The sequence below is a fragment of the Eschrichtius robustus genome, chromosome 9 (genome assembly GCF_028021215.1).
Source record: "Eschrichtius robustus isolate mEscRob2 chromosome 9, mEscRob2.pri, whole genome shotgun sequence".
Lineage (NCBI taxonomy): Eukaryota > Metazoa > Chordata > Mammalia > Artiodactyla > Eschrichtiidae > Eschrichtius > Eschrichtius robustus.
Window position 1 is genome coordinate 17,414,997 of NC_090832.1, and position 19,304 is coordinate 17,434,300.

The following is a 19,304-nucleotide window of genomic DNA, read 5'->3' on the forward strand; positions in this document are numbered from 1 at the left end:
AGCCTGCAAGGCAACGGAGGGAAGGTGCGGACACCAAGTTCTTCCCTCCAACCCAAACTTAGGCTACTGATCAGCACGGGCATCTGCTGAAGACGGAGGCAGATGGGCCGAAGGTACCTCCCAGAGTCACGATCTATGTGTGACCTTAACACACTTCTCCTTATGTTTGTAGAATGAATAATAAGCAAATTTACTTCCAAACAGAAGACAGCTTAGCCTGTCTTTGTGTTTCTATAAACACAAAGAACAACACATTCACCTGAGGGCTGTGATCAGAAGGCCCCAATTGATTCACTGGCTTAGAAAATCAATCAATTAGAGCTAGAAAAATTGTTTGTGGTCATCTAACTGGCAAAACAATCAGGTCATGATGACTGCTGAAAACTAAACCACAGAATATCCTTCCCACAACTAACAAAATGAGCAATAGTGTCCTACAAAGCACAATTACTAAAAACTGGCAAAAATACTCCACCAAGAGCATCCAAACAAAAGTATATAACCTAATATATTAAACTTGAGAACTCCGTGATCAAGCTAAGAAAAAAATGCCTGAAGACCCACAGAAAAGGAAGCAAACTGTGTGGCCTTCTTTATCTTTTTCTGATCTAAGAGAAGCAGAAATTGCTTCAGGAGAGTAATGAGTGAAAAGACGGAAAGTCAATGGTAAGGCTGATCCTGATTAAAATGAAGCCTCTAGAAATTCACCAGGAATTGGAGGAATAAATTAAAGACAGACTGGCTCTGGTGTACCCGTTCCCCCACCCTTAAGCAAGCAACATGAACAGTGATGCCGCACATTTAACAAACTCTTAGGAGAGAGAAAGCCGAGCCCAGGTATCCCAACGAAGACCACATTCCACCGCGGTTGGGTTTTCCCACGTCCCCAGCTATTACATTAGGCTACAGCAACAACAAACACGAATGGATCACAAAATAAAGGAAGGAAAACACTCCACTGTCTGACAGCATGGCAAACAGGTCAAAAAGTAATCTTCATTATATCAGCACAAACAGAAAATGTGACCTGAGCTACCCAAGCATGATCAAAGTGAAAAGAAATGCATGAGAACTACTCAAACTATAACAAGGGGAAAAAAAGAGAGAGAGAGAGATAAGGCATGGACAAACACAATGATTCTATCTTTTGATCCCATCTCCCTATCAGAAGAAAATATAACTCAAGGAACAGGAAGAAATTCCTAACAGTTGCTTCTCTCTATAAAATAATTAAAGAAGAACATGAATTCAATTAAATGAGACCTCAAGGACAAGATGAAAAACACGGATGATATAAATTTTAAAACTGCAATCATATATGGAAGCAACCTAAATGTCCATCGACAGAGGAACAGATAAAGAAGATGTGGCATATATATATATATATATATGCGCACATACTGTGGAATGCTACTCAGCCATAAAAAAGAATGAAATAATGCCATTTGCAGCAACACGGATGGACCTAGAAATTATCATATTAAGTGAAGTAAGTCAGACAGAAAAAGACAAATATCATATGATATCACTTATATGTGGAATCTTAAAAAATGATACAAATGAACTTATTTACAAAGCAGAAACAGAATCACAGACACAGAAAACAAACTTATTGTTACCAAAGGGGAAAGGGGTGGGGGTGATAAATTAGGAGTTTGGGATTAACAGATACACACTACTAGGTATAAAACAGATAACAAACAAGGACCTACTGTATAGCACAGGGATCTATATTCAATACTTTATAATAAGCTATAATGGAAAAGAATCTGAAAATGTGTGTATGTGTGTGTGTGTGTAACTGAATCACTTTGCTGCACACCTGAAACTAACATGACTTTATAAATCAACTATATTTCAATTAAAAACAAAAAACAGGGGGCTTCCCTGGTGGCGCAGTGGTTGAGAGTCCGCCTGCCGATGCGGGGGACGCGGGTTCGAGCCCTGGTTTGGGAGGATCCCACATGCCGCGGAGCGGCTGGGCCCCGTGAGCCACAGTTGCTGAGCCTGCGCGTCTGGAGCCTGTGCTCCGCAACAAGAGAGGCCGCGACAGTGAGAGGCCCGCGCACTGCGATGAGGAGTGGCCCCCGCTTGCCACAACTAGAGAAGGCCCTCCCACAGAAACGAGGACCCAACACAGCCATAAATAAATAAATAAATAAATTTAAAAAAAAAAACAAAAAAACAAAAAAAAAAAAACAAAAAACAAAACAAATTGCAGTCATAAGGAACCAAACAACCTATTACAGAGCCAATTTATAAATAAGAATGAGCAAAGAAAAGAATCAATACCGTATTAGTCAAAATATTGATACTGAGAAAAAGTTTATTATTTAAATCCATTTTCTCATATGACCCAAGTTTGAAGATCTACCCACCTGTTCACCTAAGCCACTGGCCTTGCTGCTCCCTCTACCTAACAGGTTTCTCTTCCTCCTCCTGGTGAACTCTTGCTCAGTTTCAGTCACCTTCACTGGGCTTTCCACAGTCTCCTCACTGGGGCTTAATGGACTTTCTGTGCATATTTCACACACTCGGTAGAAATATTCCAATTAAGGCCCCAACCAGGCTATCCACTTGTCTGTCTCTTCTTCTCAAATATAAACTCCTGTGTAGAGGGACTGACCTATAGTAGGTACTTAGTAATGTTTGCACAATGAATGAGTAAAAGAATGTTCAAGATGGCATTCTTTCACCTACACTCTGGCTCAAAAGCACAGGGCAAGAAGTGTCCTTGTAGGAACTAATTATGCAATGTTATTAGAATTATACTAGTAATAGTACAATCAACAAGGGATGAGAGATGGTGTGATACAAAGAGGGAAAGGAAAAGGGACAGAGAAGAGAATAAAGGGATATTTCTACAGAAATTATTCTGGGAATAATTAGGATTTGAATTAGAATTTGGTTGTGTTAAAATATTGCTTTCTAGATGAATGTCCTTGATGACTGGGTATAGTTCTAAGAGTTTTGATACAGTGACTGACAGTTCAAACGGACTCTGAACAAGTGATGGGCAGTCCATGACTTCAGTAAGTTGGCTTAGGCTGGAAGCGGCCCTCAGTCTGGATCCGACTCATGAACCATGATAGGACCTGGGTCTCTCTCCAACCCATCCATTATATAAGATTTGGTACCAGGGCAAATGATTTAATGAGGAATGAACATGTGATGAATCACTATCATTAAACAAGTAATGGAAATCCTCTCTTACCCCAAGCTCCCTAAGGTTCATCCCAAAAGGGAAGTAAGAAATTGGCATTGCAAATCTAAATGCCAGTCCTTAACCCATATTATATTACAAATATCTGTATTTAGATATAATCAGCTAGCTAGGGTAAATGTCGTAGATCCTGTTTGGTATTTACGTATAAGGTTGGACAAATGAGACTGCTTATTTTTAAGGTCAAAAGCTAATATTTCCAGTTCACGTGGTTCGACCTAATTAAAGAAACAACAGGGAAGTCCCTGGCAGTCCAGTGGTTAGGACTCCACGCTCTCACTGCCGAGGGCCCAGGTTCATTCCCTGGTCAGGGAACGAAGATCTCGCAAGCCACACAGTGTGGCCAAAAGAATTTAAAAATGAAAGAAAGAAAGATGAAGCTGAGGGTGACAGTAAAATCTTAAAAAAAAAAAAAAAAAAAAAGAAAAGAAAAGAAAAGAAATAACAGACCAGAATGTGCCCGAAAACTAACTTAAATTTTAAAAGTGATAACAATAGGTTATATAACCCTCAGATTATATTGTATCTGGATATTTTGTCGTTATTTACTTTTGTTCACGTGGCCCTTGATGTGTTGAGGAGGGTGTGCAGGCAGCACTCTCAACTCCCTGTGACCATACAAACCAGTGAAGATAGACGTGTACTGATACCTGGCTGGTTTGCCAGGTGCAAAGAGCCAAATTTCCAACTATTTCTGGGCCTGCTGTAAGAGCACCCCCCAATGTAACGGGCATGGAAGCCCACACCTCATTGTCACTATATGGCCCTAGGTAATTTCAATACGATCAGTGTTTATTTTTCCCAAACTGTAATCCTAAGGCCACATATGTTACTGAAATCATACCAGACCCGTTCCTAAGCCCACAGACAGTTATACCTTCTGAAACAGAAAATACACTGATTATGTGTTTGGTAAAAACATAACCAATTAAACACATACTATTTACATTAAGCTTGTTCTGACAACTCCAGTCTGTCTGCCGTAATATGCAAAAGCAGAAGCGCTGCTGCCATGTTAATGGCATGTACAAAAATAAAACTTTTGACAGGAACTCCAGTATTTTAAGAATGACAGTTAATGGCGAGGTAGAAGATCGTCACATAAGCAATAGAGGCTGGCGTTCATTGGGTATTTACTTGGTGCCATTTAATCCTTGCAACACCCGTGTGAGGTAGATACACTTGGCCCAAGTTTTGAGGCACAAAGAGATGAAACAACTTGCCCTCAAATGCAGAGCTAATAGGTGGCAGAGCTGGGATCTGGACCCAAAGTCTGACTCACATCTGTGCGCTTTAACCAGCCCCCTCACCGGGCAAACGCCTGGCTTTCCCGAGGCCAGAACCTCCTTCCTGTCTAACTTTGTTTAAAGATGATGATCTCAAGGGACTCACAGCAAACACACGCCTCTAACTTTGGCCCTTCTCCCGGGGACAAGGCTGGGGAGAGAGGGTGGTGTGGAATAAATGACAAGAAGTCATCTAAGCAGCAGTTCTTGGTCAGCTTATGTCCAGTGAGAGCAAAAGTCACCTTTCTCACAAGACTTTGGGACACATGTTATTCCAATGGACTGATTTTGTCTCTAGTCTCTCCATAAGCTACAGGTCTAAAGAATCATTACGTCTACTCTTCTAAAGAGAATTTTAATATGTCTATATTTTACTATCATTTTCATTTCAAAATTACTTTTGTTAAAATTAAGAGGAATATTTCTTCCTCTTCCCACCCAGCCAAATAAAAAAGAAATTTGTAGAAGGTATCTATGAAAGTCTTTATAATCATCTCAAGGCTTCAAGTACGCATTAAAAGACCTGAATCAATAAGAGTTATTTTTGCCATAGTTATACTTAGAAAGATTTAGAAAAGTGTTCCTTTTTTTGACACGGTGTAACATAGCATGGCATGAACATGCTAGCCCAAGCAAACAGGGTAAAAAAGCCCTCTGGCAAATTAACGCTAGGCCATACTTCTACTCTTTCTCCTGGTCAAATTAGAAGTCAAATGAGTTGAGTAAAGCTCTTCCTCTGTTCAAGAAATAAAGAGCCAAAGCACACATCCAACCATGCTGTATTTAAGCCTAGCTAGCGTAAGAATTAAAGCTACAACAAGCAGAATCATTTTCTAGCCACAAATCAAAACTTACCTTGCCAGTGAGAACCCTTTTCAGCTGAAACCCATATGTTGTTCTGAAAAAAAATCCTTTAGGAAGAGAGATTCAAAGAAAACATAACACGATTAAAAGCAAACAGTAACTTACATTCAGTAATGTAAGTTATTTTTATGCTTGGAATCTATTCTCTCTTAAATTTCCTTATAAAACCAATAATATAAGAGCAGAAAGACAGTAGAAAGAAGGTCAACCATTTACATAAAGATACCTTTACTGGACCTATAATGTCAACTTTAATACTAAGGTCTATGTGAATCTTCACATAGTTTATGCAGCCAATAAGTATTTACCCAAAGTCAGCAAAAATATGAGAATCTTATTTTAAAAAAATCGCTGGTACTATCTATAGGTGGAAGACAATTCTGTAAATTCATCATGCATTGTCATTAAAAAAATGACAATGTTGTTTGGGAATCAGATTTCCCCAAACAACAAAGCTAGTAATATTGGTTTCTATTTTCCTTTAACACCTTTGCAATATAAAAATAAAACTTCTGATACATCTTAACTTATAGGCATTGTCTAGAAGTCCACCCTAGTAAAAGAAACCTATTCAAAATAAGAATTATTTTCACTTTATTAATTATATTTAAGAATAGCCAAGTTTTAAAAAAATCTGGTTCAACCCAGAGTCCTGGACTCTAAAAAGAGCACCTTGCATTTACAGACGTCTCTCGGACAAGCAGAAGCATCGTTCTGCCCCCGAAAGGAACCACATTCTGTATTAAATGATTAAATTGTCCATCTTTTCTTTGGCCGTAATAGAAATTAGGCCGTTCACCCCGAGAACCACTAAAAAAGTAACTTTGTGGAATGCTCTCCTGGCCTTCAGCACACTACCTTTTAGAAAGTTCTAGATTAGACTAAGGCTATAGCAACCTCTTCTTCCAAAACAACAGACCTGAATCTTCTGGCTGGAAGACAATGGCTGTAATTGAGGCAGGTGAAATGACTCCGAAAAGCCTCAGTAAAAACCACCTGCTGGTGAGGGCCAAGTTTATGGTTTATAATTTTAGAAAGCCCCCAAAAGATTTAACAGTCTTGCATCATGCCAACAATATGGGGATATTTTAGTTGCGACCTTGAAAGTCCTCAATCAGGGAAACACTTAAAATAGTATTTTGTAAAAAGTGGAAGAAATGACCACCTGATGTTGTGTCTTTGTTACCCCAAATCTGGACACAGTTCAACCACATGGCTCCCCAGGTTAGTGGCAAAGCTATATTCAGAATTGGAATGAAAGGTTATGCAGAGATGCACATATGGGTGTAAGGTATTATTATAACACCACAGTGATAACATAGCACTCTTTGCACAAATATTTCCCAACTCTAATATTTCCCCAAATGTAAAAGTGATCAATTATGAAACGATGACTTGCTTTACAAAATAATTCACGTCACAAAACATTTCACCATAGTTGCTTCACCCTGGTAAGGAGCTCCAGATACAGAAACATAATTCCAACTTTTTCTGGAACACAGTTTGTATGAAGTGAAACAATTAAACGCGACCAAAATAGATGTCTGCAATGGACTCTTAAGAGCTCTGGTGCTTTACTGTCCTTGTTGTTGCTTTAATATTTCTTTATATATCATATATTTAAAAAAATAATTTGAATAGCATCATAATCAAATAATTTACAATTTGACATTTTTCGGAAAGAGAGTTCACTGCAAGTATTTCAGGTACAGATCACCAACTCTTACCTACCAGTTTTGTAAAAACAAAAACTATGATTTACTAAAATGTACGCCTTGAGTAAAAAAACTTTAAACCCCAGTAAGACAGACAGCACAATTTCTTTAAACATTTTCTTAATCAGAAGGTAAACTGAACCTCAACGCACAAAGCTGAAAGCTTAAAATGAGAACTCTTACAACCTTTCCCCTGCAGGAGGCGAAGGAAAACAAAAGCTACTAAAATAAAATGAAAAATATTAAAATAAACATTCAGATGTTTAACAAGGAATCCAGTTAAGTACTCAACCAGAAATTCTTTTTAAAAACTCTAACACTCACAACAGAAGTTTGTTATTAATGAAAAACAGCAGAGAACTGATTCCCCTCCGGCAAAGAGAAAGCTATTTTTCACTTCCCCTGGTAACTATCTTTAGTACTTAATACTCTTGGAAACTGAGAATGTGAATATGGATTTATTGTGAAGCAACATGCAATTATCGAATGCCAGTTCTGGGGGTGGGGGAAGCCTATGAATCAATGCAAATGAAACCCTAAAGCACGACAGGCATCAATATAGGCATTGAGGTCTGGTGACAAAGGCCTTATGATCTCTGCAACTTTCATGGCCTGGGCATTCCCCACCATGGCCAGTGAGCTATTTGCATCTCAGTATAGAAAAGAATCGATAGAAAGCTGAAAAGCCCTGGCCCTCGCACAAAAGATAATCAAAGCACCGAACCCAAGGCAGCCGGAGTAGGACACAGTGGGAATTATCTGAAATTAATTACCCTGCTAGTAGGCAAATGGAGCACCAGTAAGAAGGAGTAGTTTGGATGGAGTTTCTTGCTGAGTCTCCAGGAAAACATGGGACAGACTAAAGTCACGGTAAGAGGGGCAAGTGTCACGTACATTGGGATCACAATCAAGTACAAGCAAACTTCGGTGCCAACGGTTCAATCACCACGCAGTAATGAACAGCGTGACTGAACATGGGTGTGGGTTGTTTGCACAAAGGCAGCTAGCAAAATACACAGAGTAAACAGCCTTTCTTCAGAAAACTCTCTCCACTGCTGACTAGACTGTCTTCACCTACATCTTTCAGCAAAAAAGACAAGTCATTCTAGAGCTTCTGGGAAATTGCGCTGGAAGTGGAAGGAGCATATCGTACCCCTGGCCCTCCCTCCAACTAGGAAAGGCTGAGTTTATTTTTGAGCCGTCTAAGAAGAAACAGTTTATAAGGAGTTAATAATGTAACCATGTACGTGAGTCTGTGTGAGCACGTGTGAGGCTAATTTTAACCTCTGCACTGCAGGGTAAACTCCACTGGGGCAGGGCCTCTCTCTCTCCTTCACCTTTGTAACCTGGATACCTGGCATGAAGCCTAGCACATAGCAAGCGCTCTGCAGAAGCTCCACAGATGCCTCCTAAGTGAACAAAGAAATGCTCAAGAGAACGAATGCCCCCCCCAACTTTTAAGAAGTACCCATTTCATTCTGTCAGCTGATATCAAGGTGATGGTTGTGATTTACCCTCTGAAAGGGGTTCAACAAACCAATACTTTATATAATACTTTCTTAGCAGCTTGTTCAAAATGCCTACAGTACTCTATTTATAGTAACTTTTTCCTAAATGAGATAAGCCTCTCTCCTTACCATCTAAGTATGTGAGGTTTTACTACAGGCCTGTTTCTCTGAATGGATAAAGTCTTGTAACCTCTCCCTTGACTCAGATGCTATTAATCAGGACAGTATCCAGTGAGACGGACACTAAAAGACCCACTATGGACAACTGAGGCGATGTGTTCTCCCCCGAGTTGGGTTTGAATCACATCAGTCCTGAGTTATGATATTTATTCTTCATGATTCTTTGGATTCATGATTTACATTTATATTATGTTAGAACTAGGGGATAAGAGACCCCAAAAGGCACAGTGAAAACCATGGACATGGTTCCTTTGATTACCTCATGGTCCCAGGACATGCTGCTGGCTAGCATATGACACATTTATTATTATAAATGGTAACATCTCAGTCCCCTCCACACAAAAGCAAACCAGGCAGAGCTTTCAAATTAATAATCCTTTGGGTTTTTTGTTTATTTGTTTGTTTTAGCTACACTGGAATCTGGTGTTTGATTCAGGAAATCAGGGACAAGAAGGTAGTGGGAGGGTTATATTTACTAATGATATGCCATCATTTGTTACTCAGATGCAAAGAAGTGTAAAGACTGAGTCTATAGTCTCAAGACATAAAACATGCTCTTAAAGCAGCCAGGAAGGATGACCATTCAAATACAAGTTTGTTCACTGAATATTTCTCAAGCAGGCTATATGAGCTGAACACTGAATTAGGCACTCACTGGAGACACAAAGATAATACAGCTGCCTTTCTTGCTCAAGGAGCTCACAATTTCCACGGAGGTTGAAATATATACAATTAATTCTGATACTCCAGGATAACTGTTAGGTTTCACGTAGCAAGCTAGTTTAACAAAGCACAGAACAGGAAGCTATAAAAATACACTTGAGGATGCTAAAGTTTCAGAAGAGGTGGCAGTTGGACTTCACCTTGAAAGATGCATAGATTTTTACCTGGAAAAATTTGCAGGAAGACATTTTACGTAGAGGAAATGCACAAATTAAAGCAGAGAGTGTGAAAATACAAGGTATGATCACTAAGGCATTCAGGGTCCAATGTGGATGGAGTGGAGACCTACTGGAGCAACGGGTGACAGATGGGAGCAGAGAAATTGATTGAGGCCAGATCACAGAGGGTCTTGAGTGTGCCAAGAAGTTTGGAATTTATCTTGTAAAACTGGAAAACCATCAGGCTTTTCTGAAACACATGAATGTAAGAAGAGATGTATGTTTTGGAAAGATGACTGGCTGTATGGAGCACTGACAAGAGGAAACAAGAGTCTAAAGAAATGGAGGTAGAGTTGCTTCCAGACTTTAAGGAAGAGAGGACCTAACAAACAAAACAACTGCATAGTAGCTGCAAACTACTCAAATAAACAAAATCTTGAAAACCACACACACACACAAAAATTGTGTAATAGATGAAAAAGGTTAACTCCCTCCATTCTCACTCCACGCAGTTTGATGATAGCACCATGAAATGTCTATCTGAAACTCCGGAATTCTAATTCCTATGATCTTGGTGGAACTCCTGAGAAGCAATGTTTTGGTCACATTAAAATAGCATGAATAATAAAAGGCATCAAAACTGGAAAAGAAGAAGAAAAATTGCCTCTGTTCACAGGTGACATGGTCTTATATGTAGAAAACGCTAAAGATTTTACACACACACATACACACACACACACACACACACACATCTGTTAGAGATAATAAAGAAATTCAGCAAAGTTGCAGGATATAAAATCAACACAGGAAAGTCAGTTCCATCTTTATATACTGGCAATAAAAAATTCAAAAAGGAAATTAAGTAAACAATTTCATTTATAATAGCATCAAAAAGAATAAAATACTTAAAAATAAACTTAACCAAGGAGACAAGACTTGTACACTGAAAACTACAAAACAATGCTGAAAGAAATTCAAGAAGACATAAATGGAAGAATAGCTGTGTTCACGGATTGGAAGACTTCATGTTAAGATGACAATACTACCCAAATCAATCTACAGGTTCAATAAAATCCCTATCAAAATCTCATGGCACTTTTCACAGAAATAGAAAAACCCATCCTGAAATTCGTATGGAATCTCAAGGCTAAACAACCTGAAGGCTAAACAACCTGAAAAAGAAGAACCAAGTTGGAGGGCTCACACCTCCCAGTTTCAAACCTTACTATATAGCTATCTTAATCAAAACAGTATGATGCCTGCAAAGGAAAGACATACAAACCAAAGAAATAAAATAAGAGAGCCCAGAAATAAACTCTCACATATACGGTCAATTAATTTTCAAAAAGGGTGCTAAGATCATTCAATGGGGGAAAGGACAGTCTTTTCAACAAGTGGTTCTGGGAAAACAAGGTATCTACTCACAAAAGAATGAGGTTGGACCCATATGTTATATGATATACAAACATTAACTTAAAATGGGTCATAGACCTAAACTTAAAAGCTAAAACTATAAACTCTTGAAAGAAAATATAGGAGAAAATCTTCACGACAATGGATATGGCAATGATTTCTTAGTTATGACACCAAAAACGAATGTAAATTGGACTTCAAAATTAAAAACTTTCCTGCCTCAAAGGACGCTATCAAGAGAGTAAAAAGGCAACTCATAGAATGGGAGAAAATATTTACAAGTCATGTACCTGATACAGGATTAATATTCAGACTCTATAAAGAACTCCTACAACTCAACAACCAACAGCAAAACAAAAAACCCAATTCAACAATGGGCAAATAACTTGAATAAACACTTCTCTGAGGAGTGTATAAAAACGGCCAAGCACATAAAAAGATGCTAAACGTCATTAGACACTAGAGAAATCAAATCTAAACCACAATGATATCATTTTATACCCATTAGGATGACTAGTATCAAAAATGGGAAAATCACAAGTGTTGGTGAGGAAGCGGAGAAATGGGAACTTTCACGCAGCTGTCAGGAATGGAAAATGGTGCAGCCACTGTGGAAGACAGTATAGCAGGTCCTCAAAAAGTTATATATAGAATTACCGTATAATCCAGAAATTCTACTCTTAGGTATATACGGAAAGGATTTGACAGCAAGGATTCAAACAGATACTTGTATACCAATGTTCATAACAGCAATATTCACAATAGCCAAATGGGAGAAACACCCAAGTGTCTATCAACAGATAAATGATTAAACAAAATGTGGTATATATGTGCAGTGGAATATTGTTCATCCATAAAAAGGAATGAAGTTCTAGTATAGCTGTAATGTGGACGAGTCTTGAAAACATGGTGCTAAGTGAAATAAACCAGGGACGAGTCTTGAAAACATGGTGCTAAGTGAAATAAACCAGACACAGAAGGAAAGGAGTTGGGGAAGGTGAGGCGAGAATGGAGAGTTCTTGTTTAATGGTTATGGAATATCTGTTTCAGATGATGGAAAGGTTCAGGAAGTGGGTTGTGAAGATGGTTGTACAGCAATGTGTATGTACTTAATGCCACTGAACTGAACACTTAAAATGCTTATAATGGTAAAATTTAAGTTGTGTCTACTTTACCTCAATTAAAAAAAAAAAAAAAAAAACCAGCATGAATAGCGCTGTCCAAGCTACCAGGTAAAGAAAAGAATAACACGTCAGAAGAGACACCTCTTTCCAGATCCAGGTGGGAGTTGGTGACTGCACAAAGAAGTCTAAAGGCTGAAATTGTGTAGGCTGTCCCTTTTTAGTAGGAGTGGTTAAGATGCTCAAAGAGACAGCAAACTTACATTGCAGTTTGATGAGCCATCGAATGGTGGGTAAGAACTGTCTGGCCAGTCAGCAGGGTCCAAGGCAGCTGACTGCCGGTGCTGGGCCTCATACTCCTTGAGCTGCAACAAGAGAAAATGGAAGATTGAAATGGAAATGATGGCCAAGGCTGTCTACCAAGCAGCAGAATGAATCCTTTGGGCACCTTCTTCGCACCACTGTTGGTGACTAAATGCCAGCCAAAGACAAGGGTCACCCAAATGAAAGGAGAAACACGTCCTTCCCTGCAAGTTTTCATCTAAATCAAGCCAAGAGACACAACGGACTCTTTGTATTTTGTGTTCCAAAAGGAACCTTGATTTTCCTTCTCCAACATCTTCCAACATCAAAACACCTTTATCAGTTCAATTAGAAGTTCGATAACAGAAATTGTCTGTAGTTTGACCTTTGGATTACCTTTCTTTGTGGAAGACAAAATGTGTAGACTAAGGACATTTTAGTAAAACAGAGGTGGAAGCCTGAAACTGATTTTTAAAAATCGCTTGCTTGTTTTGTTCTAGACTGCCTCATGTTACCAGTTCAATGTTATCACCTAACAAATGTTATGGGATTTATTGGGGATCCTATGGATGAGAGGAAAATAGCAGTTAGATATCTAGAATATGTTCAGAGACATTTAAAGTTTGGGCTTAAAAACTAGGTTTCTACTTTTTGAAAAACACAGAAGGACAAAATGAAATATTACAGAAAATTAACAAATTTAACCTAGCAGAATTAGATGAAAGATCTTTCAGAATGGCCAATGTGAGAAGTTCCAGGTGTGTTTTCATAAAATACATAAAAATTTAACTCTGTGCGGAATACAATTAAGTTGTCACAGCATTAAAATTCTGTTATAAAACAGTTTTTGGATATGAAGTTAAGACATCGATCAAATCATGTTCCATGAATCAAGACACCAGAAAGCAGATACAATCTGACCTGACAGCCCAGGAGATGGTGCCAGGACCGTCCTTTTCCACTGGAGCTGTGTGGACGTGGCAATGCCACTCCTCTAGCAAAAAGCAACTTTCCAAAGCATTATTTCTACTATGAAGTTCTTTTCTGTGCATACTTGTGACAGGAAATGGATGAGGGGGAGGCAGACAGTACTGATTAACAGGTAAGGGCTCCCAAATAACTGGAAGCCCTTGGGCAAATTCCTTAACCTCTCTGTGCCTCAGTTCCTTCACCTGGAAAACGGGATGACAATAAACTATATCACAGGACTATTCCCAGCATAAAGTAAGATAATGCAGCAAAGCTCTTAGTATACTGTACCCATGCAACAGACTTTTTATGATGGTATTATTATCACCCTTGTGGTTTCAAATAAGAGAGAGCTCAAAGTTCACATCAACTCCAGGTATTTGAACTTTTGCTATGCAGGTGCTTAATATTATTTTAATCTTTCTAGTATATTAGGGGGATTAATGTTGTTCTAATCTCTATAATACATTTAAGTGACATATTAGAATGCTCTTCCTTTCCAGATATATTGGTTTCTGAAGTGCCTTATTCTTCCTGTATGATCGAAATAGCTGCCTCTGAAAAAGGGGGTTATCATTTGTTTTCTCAGGGTCTCTGCTCTACTTTCTAGGAAGCACTAAATAAAATCTTCATCTTTAGGAAAACAAAACAAATTCTTCACTAGTCAATCATAAACAGACTTAATATTTTTCTTTTGTTATCTGTCCATTTCCATCATTTACGTTGGTACCTAAGAGTACATGTGCTTCTTCTTTTTTTAAAAAATTCATTTATTTATTTATTGGCTGCACAGCTTGTGGGATCTTAGTTCCCCGACCAGGGATTGAACCGGGGCCCTCAGCAGTGAGAGCGCAGAGCCCTAACCACTGGACTGCCAGGGAATTCCCCGTGTGCTTCTTCTGATAAAGATTCAGATTTGTGCTCTATCCAAATTTACCTTGTTTTTTAACTTCCTAATTAAAAAAAAAAAAACCAGGATCTCTAACAATTTTTTAAAGTGCATTTTACAATGAAAAAACCCTGGTTATTGTTTACATAATCACATTTTTGTATTCCACTCTGCTCCCAAAGACAACTGATGATGTTCATTTGAGAAACTTGTGTATTTTAAAGCAAATTTATAGAGTTTTAGTTTAATTCTGGAAGTTTTAAAATAATGACATTTTAAAGTGTGGGTGTCGGTCTGTCTGTCCATCTGTCTACCTTCATATCTTATTTTCCCTAGTCTCATAGTTTTCCCACACTTGAAGTTTATGACATGATTCTTAGAGGAATGACCATCTGCAGTAGGTTAATGCTTATTCTATCTTAAAGACCTTTATGGACAGAGATTCTAAAATGTTTCCACTTCTAAGAGCAGTTATTATAAAGAACATTTCTATTATATTTAATCTAAATCCCCTCCAGCTGCGATTTCATTCATTTCCTTTTATGCTCTCCTCAGTAGAGATGAAAACAAAACACTGTGCAGTATATCCTAAAGATGTACTGTCTAATAACCCTTCATATACTTGAAGACAGTGAATAAGTTCTTTTCTGCTTCTTTTCTGAGATAAATCCTTTCTGATTCCAACCCAAGAGACCTATTTAAAAAAACCCTCAATCACTTCGTTGCTCTCCTATGGACTCTCTCCATGAGCCTCTCTAGCTGTCCACATTCCTATGATTGATGCACAATACCTGCTACAAGGAAATAATTTATATAGGTTCTCAGCTCATAATCGTGTGCTCTGGTATACCAGATGCCCAGACTCTTTAAAAGACTGTTCTCTGATTTCCCAATTACTGTAGATATGGACTCACATCTATATACCCTTCTCAGGAGAACTATCCATGGTTGACAGGCATTGTCTCCCCACAGATGCCTAGAAGGCTGTTCCCTCCTCCCCAATCAGCTTTCAGCCTCTTTTTCTCTGGCAGGACAAACTCCACATGCAATTCACCTTCCAGAGCTCCCCACCCCTCCCTGTGAGATCAGGCTGAGGCTGACACTAGACTTCTCCTGAAATCACATCTCTGTCCAGCTTCTTCCTCTGCCTCTCCTGCTTCCCTCTCTCACTTACAGGTTTCTTCTGAAAGCTTTTCTTCAATAAATCATGTGCACAAGAATCCACATCTCAGGCTCTGCTTCTAGGGAACCTGATGTAAGACAGCTGGCATTAAGAAAAGCTCACCATGCCAAAACATCAGTCAAGCCAGTGACAAACATCAAGTTTTTTGTTTTTGTTTTTCAAATCCCACAAGGACTTTATTTTGGACTTTCACACAGATGTGACCTTGTGGAACCCAGCACATATTTATCAGGTGGATAAATACATAATATTTAGTAATTAGGTCAAATTACATGAGCAACTGTTTAGTATCAATATTGATACTTACATTATTTTTTAGGGAACATGATTATTAAATCATGGTCATAAATCTCTCTCAATTTCCTTAGACACTGCTTCCAGTTAAAATGTCAAAGGACATATTTTTCAACAACACAGCTCCATCATGGCTGAGTGCCATCATTCCAAAACAGTAGTGCCCTCCTTTACGCAAAGCTTTAAAAGTGAGTTTATTCCTTACCCTCCCAATCTCACACACACCACATAAATTACCCAGATAAATTAATAACCTGTAGCTTCCAAGTGTCTCATGGGCTTTCTATACCTTGCAGAACTAGTCCAACATTTGAATACCCTGAACTTACTCACCAAGAGCTATGAACAGTCTTAAAATTAGCACCTGTAAACTGTGTTGTCTAGAATACGCTAATACTCTAGATCTCCCTAAACAATTTTTTTAACCAGTGTGCCGGACTCCTTAAAGCATACAGAGAAAGTATCCATCATAAAACCATTAGAAAATGTTTGAAATGCCGTTAGATTTGATGGAACTATTCAGTTAATAAAATATAAAAATCATAAGTTAAGCTGCTGTCTTTTAAAATTACACACTGTGTACACAGAGTTATCTTATAAACTTCATTCTCTTCAAATGCTTTTGCAGCTGACAATGGTGTTTCACATATTAGTTCCTTGCAGCCTTTTTCATTTTCATCTTTGTATTGACAACTGGGTTTTCAGGAATGTGAATCATAGCTGTATACTTCACAGGGGGAAAATACTCAGCAGTGAGATCAAATTCATATAAACAAAGCATAGTGGACCAAATTGTATTCATTTGAACATAGGTAAAATTTTCCCAAATACAACGACGCATTGGGGGATACACTCAGGTCCAAATGACACACAGGCAAACTTCTCTCCTGATGCTGGGTTGTCCTATCAGGATTAAAATCTAGACATTCTATATGGGTCTTTTTTTTTTCCCCCACACTTTCCAATTAATTCATTTAAATTCATTAATGCTGCAAAAATACGACGTGTAACAAATCAGGACACAAGTTATTGTATTCCTAACAAGTCAAAGAAAAAGAAAATATTACATCTTCTTGGTAAATCAAGACCAACCCTAGTATTTCTTACAGGGACCACATCAACATCCTGCACACACAGTCTTCAGAACGGAATTTCTCACACTGTAAAAGAAAAGCACTAGGCTATGCAACGTTATCTGAACAATGGTAAAATGATCACAGTACGTTAATTGTGTCTAAACGGCAGCATGTGAACTTATGGTAAAAAAAAAAATGTTTGAATCTTTGAAATATATATGAAAGTACGTAAGTGTCTAACGAACTCTGAATTGTGTTCCATGTGCCCCAAGGGCTGTGCAAGTCAGTGCCCTGAACACCACAAATATTTACTAGCTAGTTTATGTAAATAAACTGTTTAAGGGGCATAACTTTAGAAAATTCAAATACAAAAAGTGCAGTGGAGTAGCTAATTAACATTATATTCCAAGTTCCTCCTTAGCTACGCTGAATGTAAAAATGCATGAAAATTTCAAAATGCAAATGTTTTAACCTCTTATAGAATGTCTTATAAAACAGAATTAGACAGCCACCTGAAACAGATTAAAATAATTCTTTAGTAACATGAAAGCACTAAATACCTATGGGTCTTTTAGACTCTGACTGACAGTGGGAGAAACACATGCCTGATGCCCTGAAGGACTATTCTTATCATGGTCATTACAGAAGGTCTAACTCTTAATCTTTCTTTTATACAGCAATCAAATAAATTTTAGATACTTGAGCTGATCATAAGTTAAAGGAGGGAGATCCTTCGTTTTTCTTGAAGTGTTTTCTCTCTGGCTAAAAGGAAGCCCATGCAGACACTAGTAGCCAAGGATGTATGTTGCCCTGCCAAGAGCAGACCAACAAGCTTCCCTGTTACTTTATCATCTGTCAAAGGACACCCACATTTGTGTGCAGAATCTAATAAAGTTTGGAGAATGTCATCAATTTTTTCTTTAATCTGTGTTTCTGGATTGCCTTATAGAAAATATTATTGATGTCTTGATGAGCTCCATCCTAAAATTAGGCAAAGGCAGCCAGCCTGGCAACAGACAGACTCCATGGCTAAAACCTCCATCCAACCTGTATACAGCTGTGCCACCTTTTCATGGAGTTGACTTCTGATTTCCTTTCCATGTAAACAATGGCTAGCTGTTAAAATTATCAGCTCAGAAAGAGCATCAAACAAATTTTTTTCTCCCCAACTTTGAAAGTATTCCTTTGTTTCTTTTTCAATTATAGAAACGTGCTACCTCAAGTTGACTATGTTAAGGACACTTAACATTTTCTTCTGCCCCAGGAAAACTGGGTTAGATACATCCTATGCAACTCCCTTTCCAAACACAGATGGTGTCAGATGCCTGCAGACATCTTCTGCATTTAGATCTTCAAATTTACAATTAAAAACAGCAACATAGCAGCATCACTCACCAGAACGTAAGTAAACATCTTGCCTACCATGGTAAAATTAATACAGGTCCGTGTTTCTCATATGCATTTTCTGGGAATTCAGTTGGACTTTTTTCAAGTGCTATGACATGCTCAAGGAATGGCACTGGAGAGATGTCTGGTGGACTTTCTGCCCTAGCTGGCAGCTCGACGGGGTGGCTGAAGGCATGGTGGAGCAGGGAGACCAGACTGAGGGTGAAGGGCAGGCGCAGGTGATCAGCAGCATGGACAAGACCCTGCCACCTGTTACCTGCTCCATCGTTGCCTGGGCACTGCTTCAGTCCCCAGAGACGCTGGAGGCAAGATCACCTCTGCTCTTCCGAATCAACAGAGCGAGAGAAGCTGACAGATGGGCATCTGGTGGAGACTTTGGCCTTCAGGTCTCCCACTACAGGTCCCACCTCCCACTCCCTTCAAGCACTTTTTTTTTTCCAGCATTGTCTCAGCAACAAATTAAACTTTTTTTTTTTTTTAAACTATTGAGGTTTAGAGTCAGGTATACTAAACTAAAGTATGTCTGTCACTGTTTCAAGGTTTCAGACCTTAGAGATTCTGCTTAATGGTAAAGTCATAACTTGTTCAATGATTCCTTAGTGACTTGAAAGTTCTAAACCTGCCTAATTTATGACTTGTCTACACCATCCCGAACCAAGTATTCAAAGTCAGAATCCAAGAATTAATCAGCCAGTTAGCTGGGCAACAACAAAGCAGGACATCTCTTAAGAATTGCTGTCTTGCTATCACAAACACTACTCCAGTGTCCTAGAGGTTAATTAGGCTTCTTTCAGTGCTTAATTTAACTCAGAGCAAAAAAATATGACACAATAAACTGTAATATCTACTCAGAAATGAAAGTAAGCAAAAGTTTAAGGTTTATAGATAAAGCTTGACTTTTAGGTTAGTCAAAGTTTGTTGAAGGCATCTTATAGAACTAATGCTTATAATGGTTGTATTTACTTTTTCTTTGGTGGTTATTTAGTAATTTA

General features: G+C 38.5%; 1 protein-coding gene and 1 pseudogene across 3 annotated transcripts in view; both read right to left on the bottom strand.

The window, feature by feature from the left end:
* The window catches only part of SASH1 (SAM and SH3 domain containing 1), a 695,913-nt gene that overhangs the window by 48,342 nt on the left and 628,267 nt on the right, over positions 1-19,304 (bottom strand). For all 3 annotated transcript variants that reach the window (XM_068550749.1, XM_068550748.1, XM_068550746.1), the window contains exon 8: positions 12,455-12,556. In XM_068550749.1, coding sequence (XP_068406850.1) covers positions 12,455-12,556 — 102 coding nt within the window. The remainder of the gene's footprint in view (positions 1-12,454; positions 12,557-19,304) is intronic.
* LOC137769689 (lanosterol 14-alpha demethylase-like) lies at positions 16,479-18,577 on the bottom strand (annotated as a pseudogene).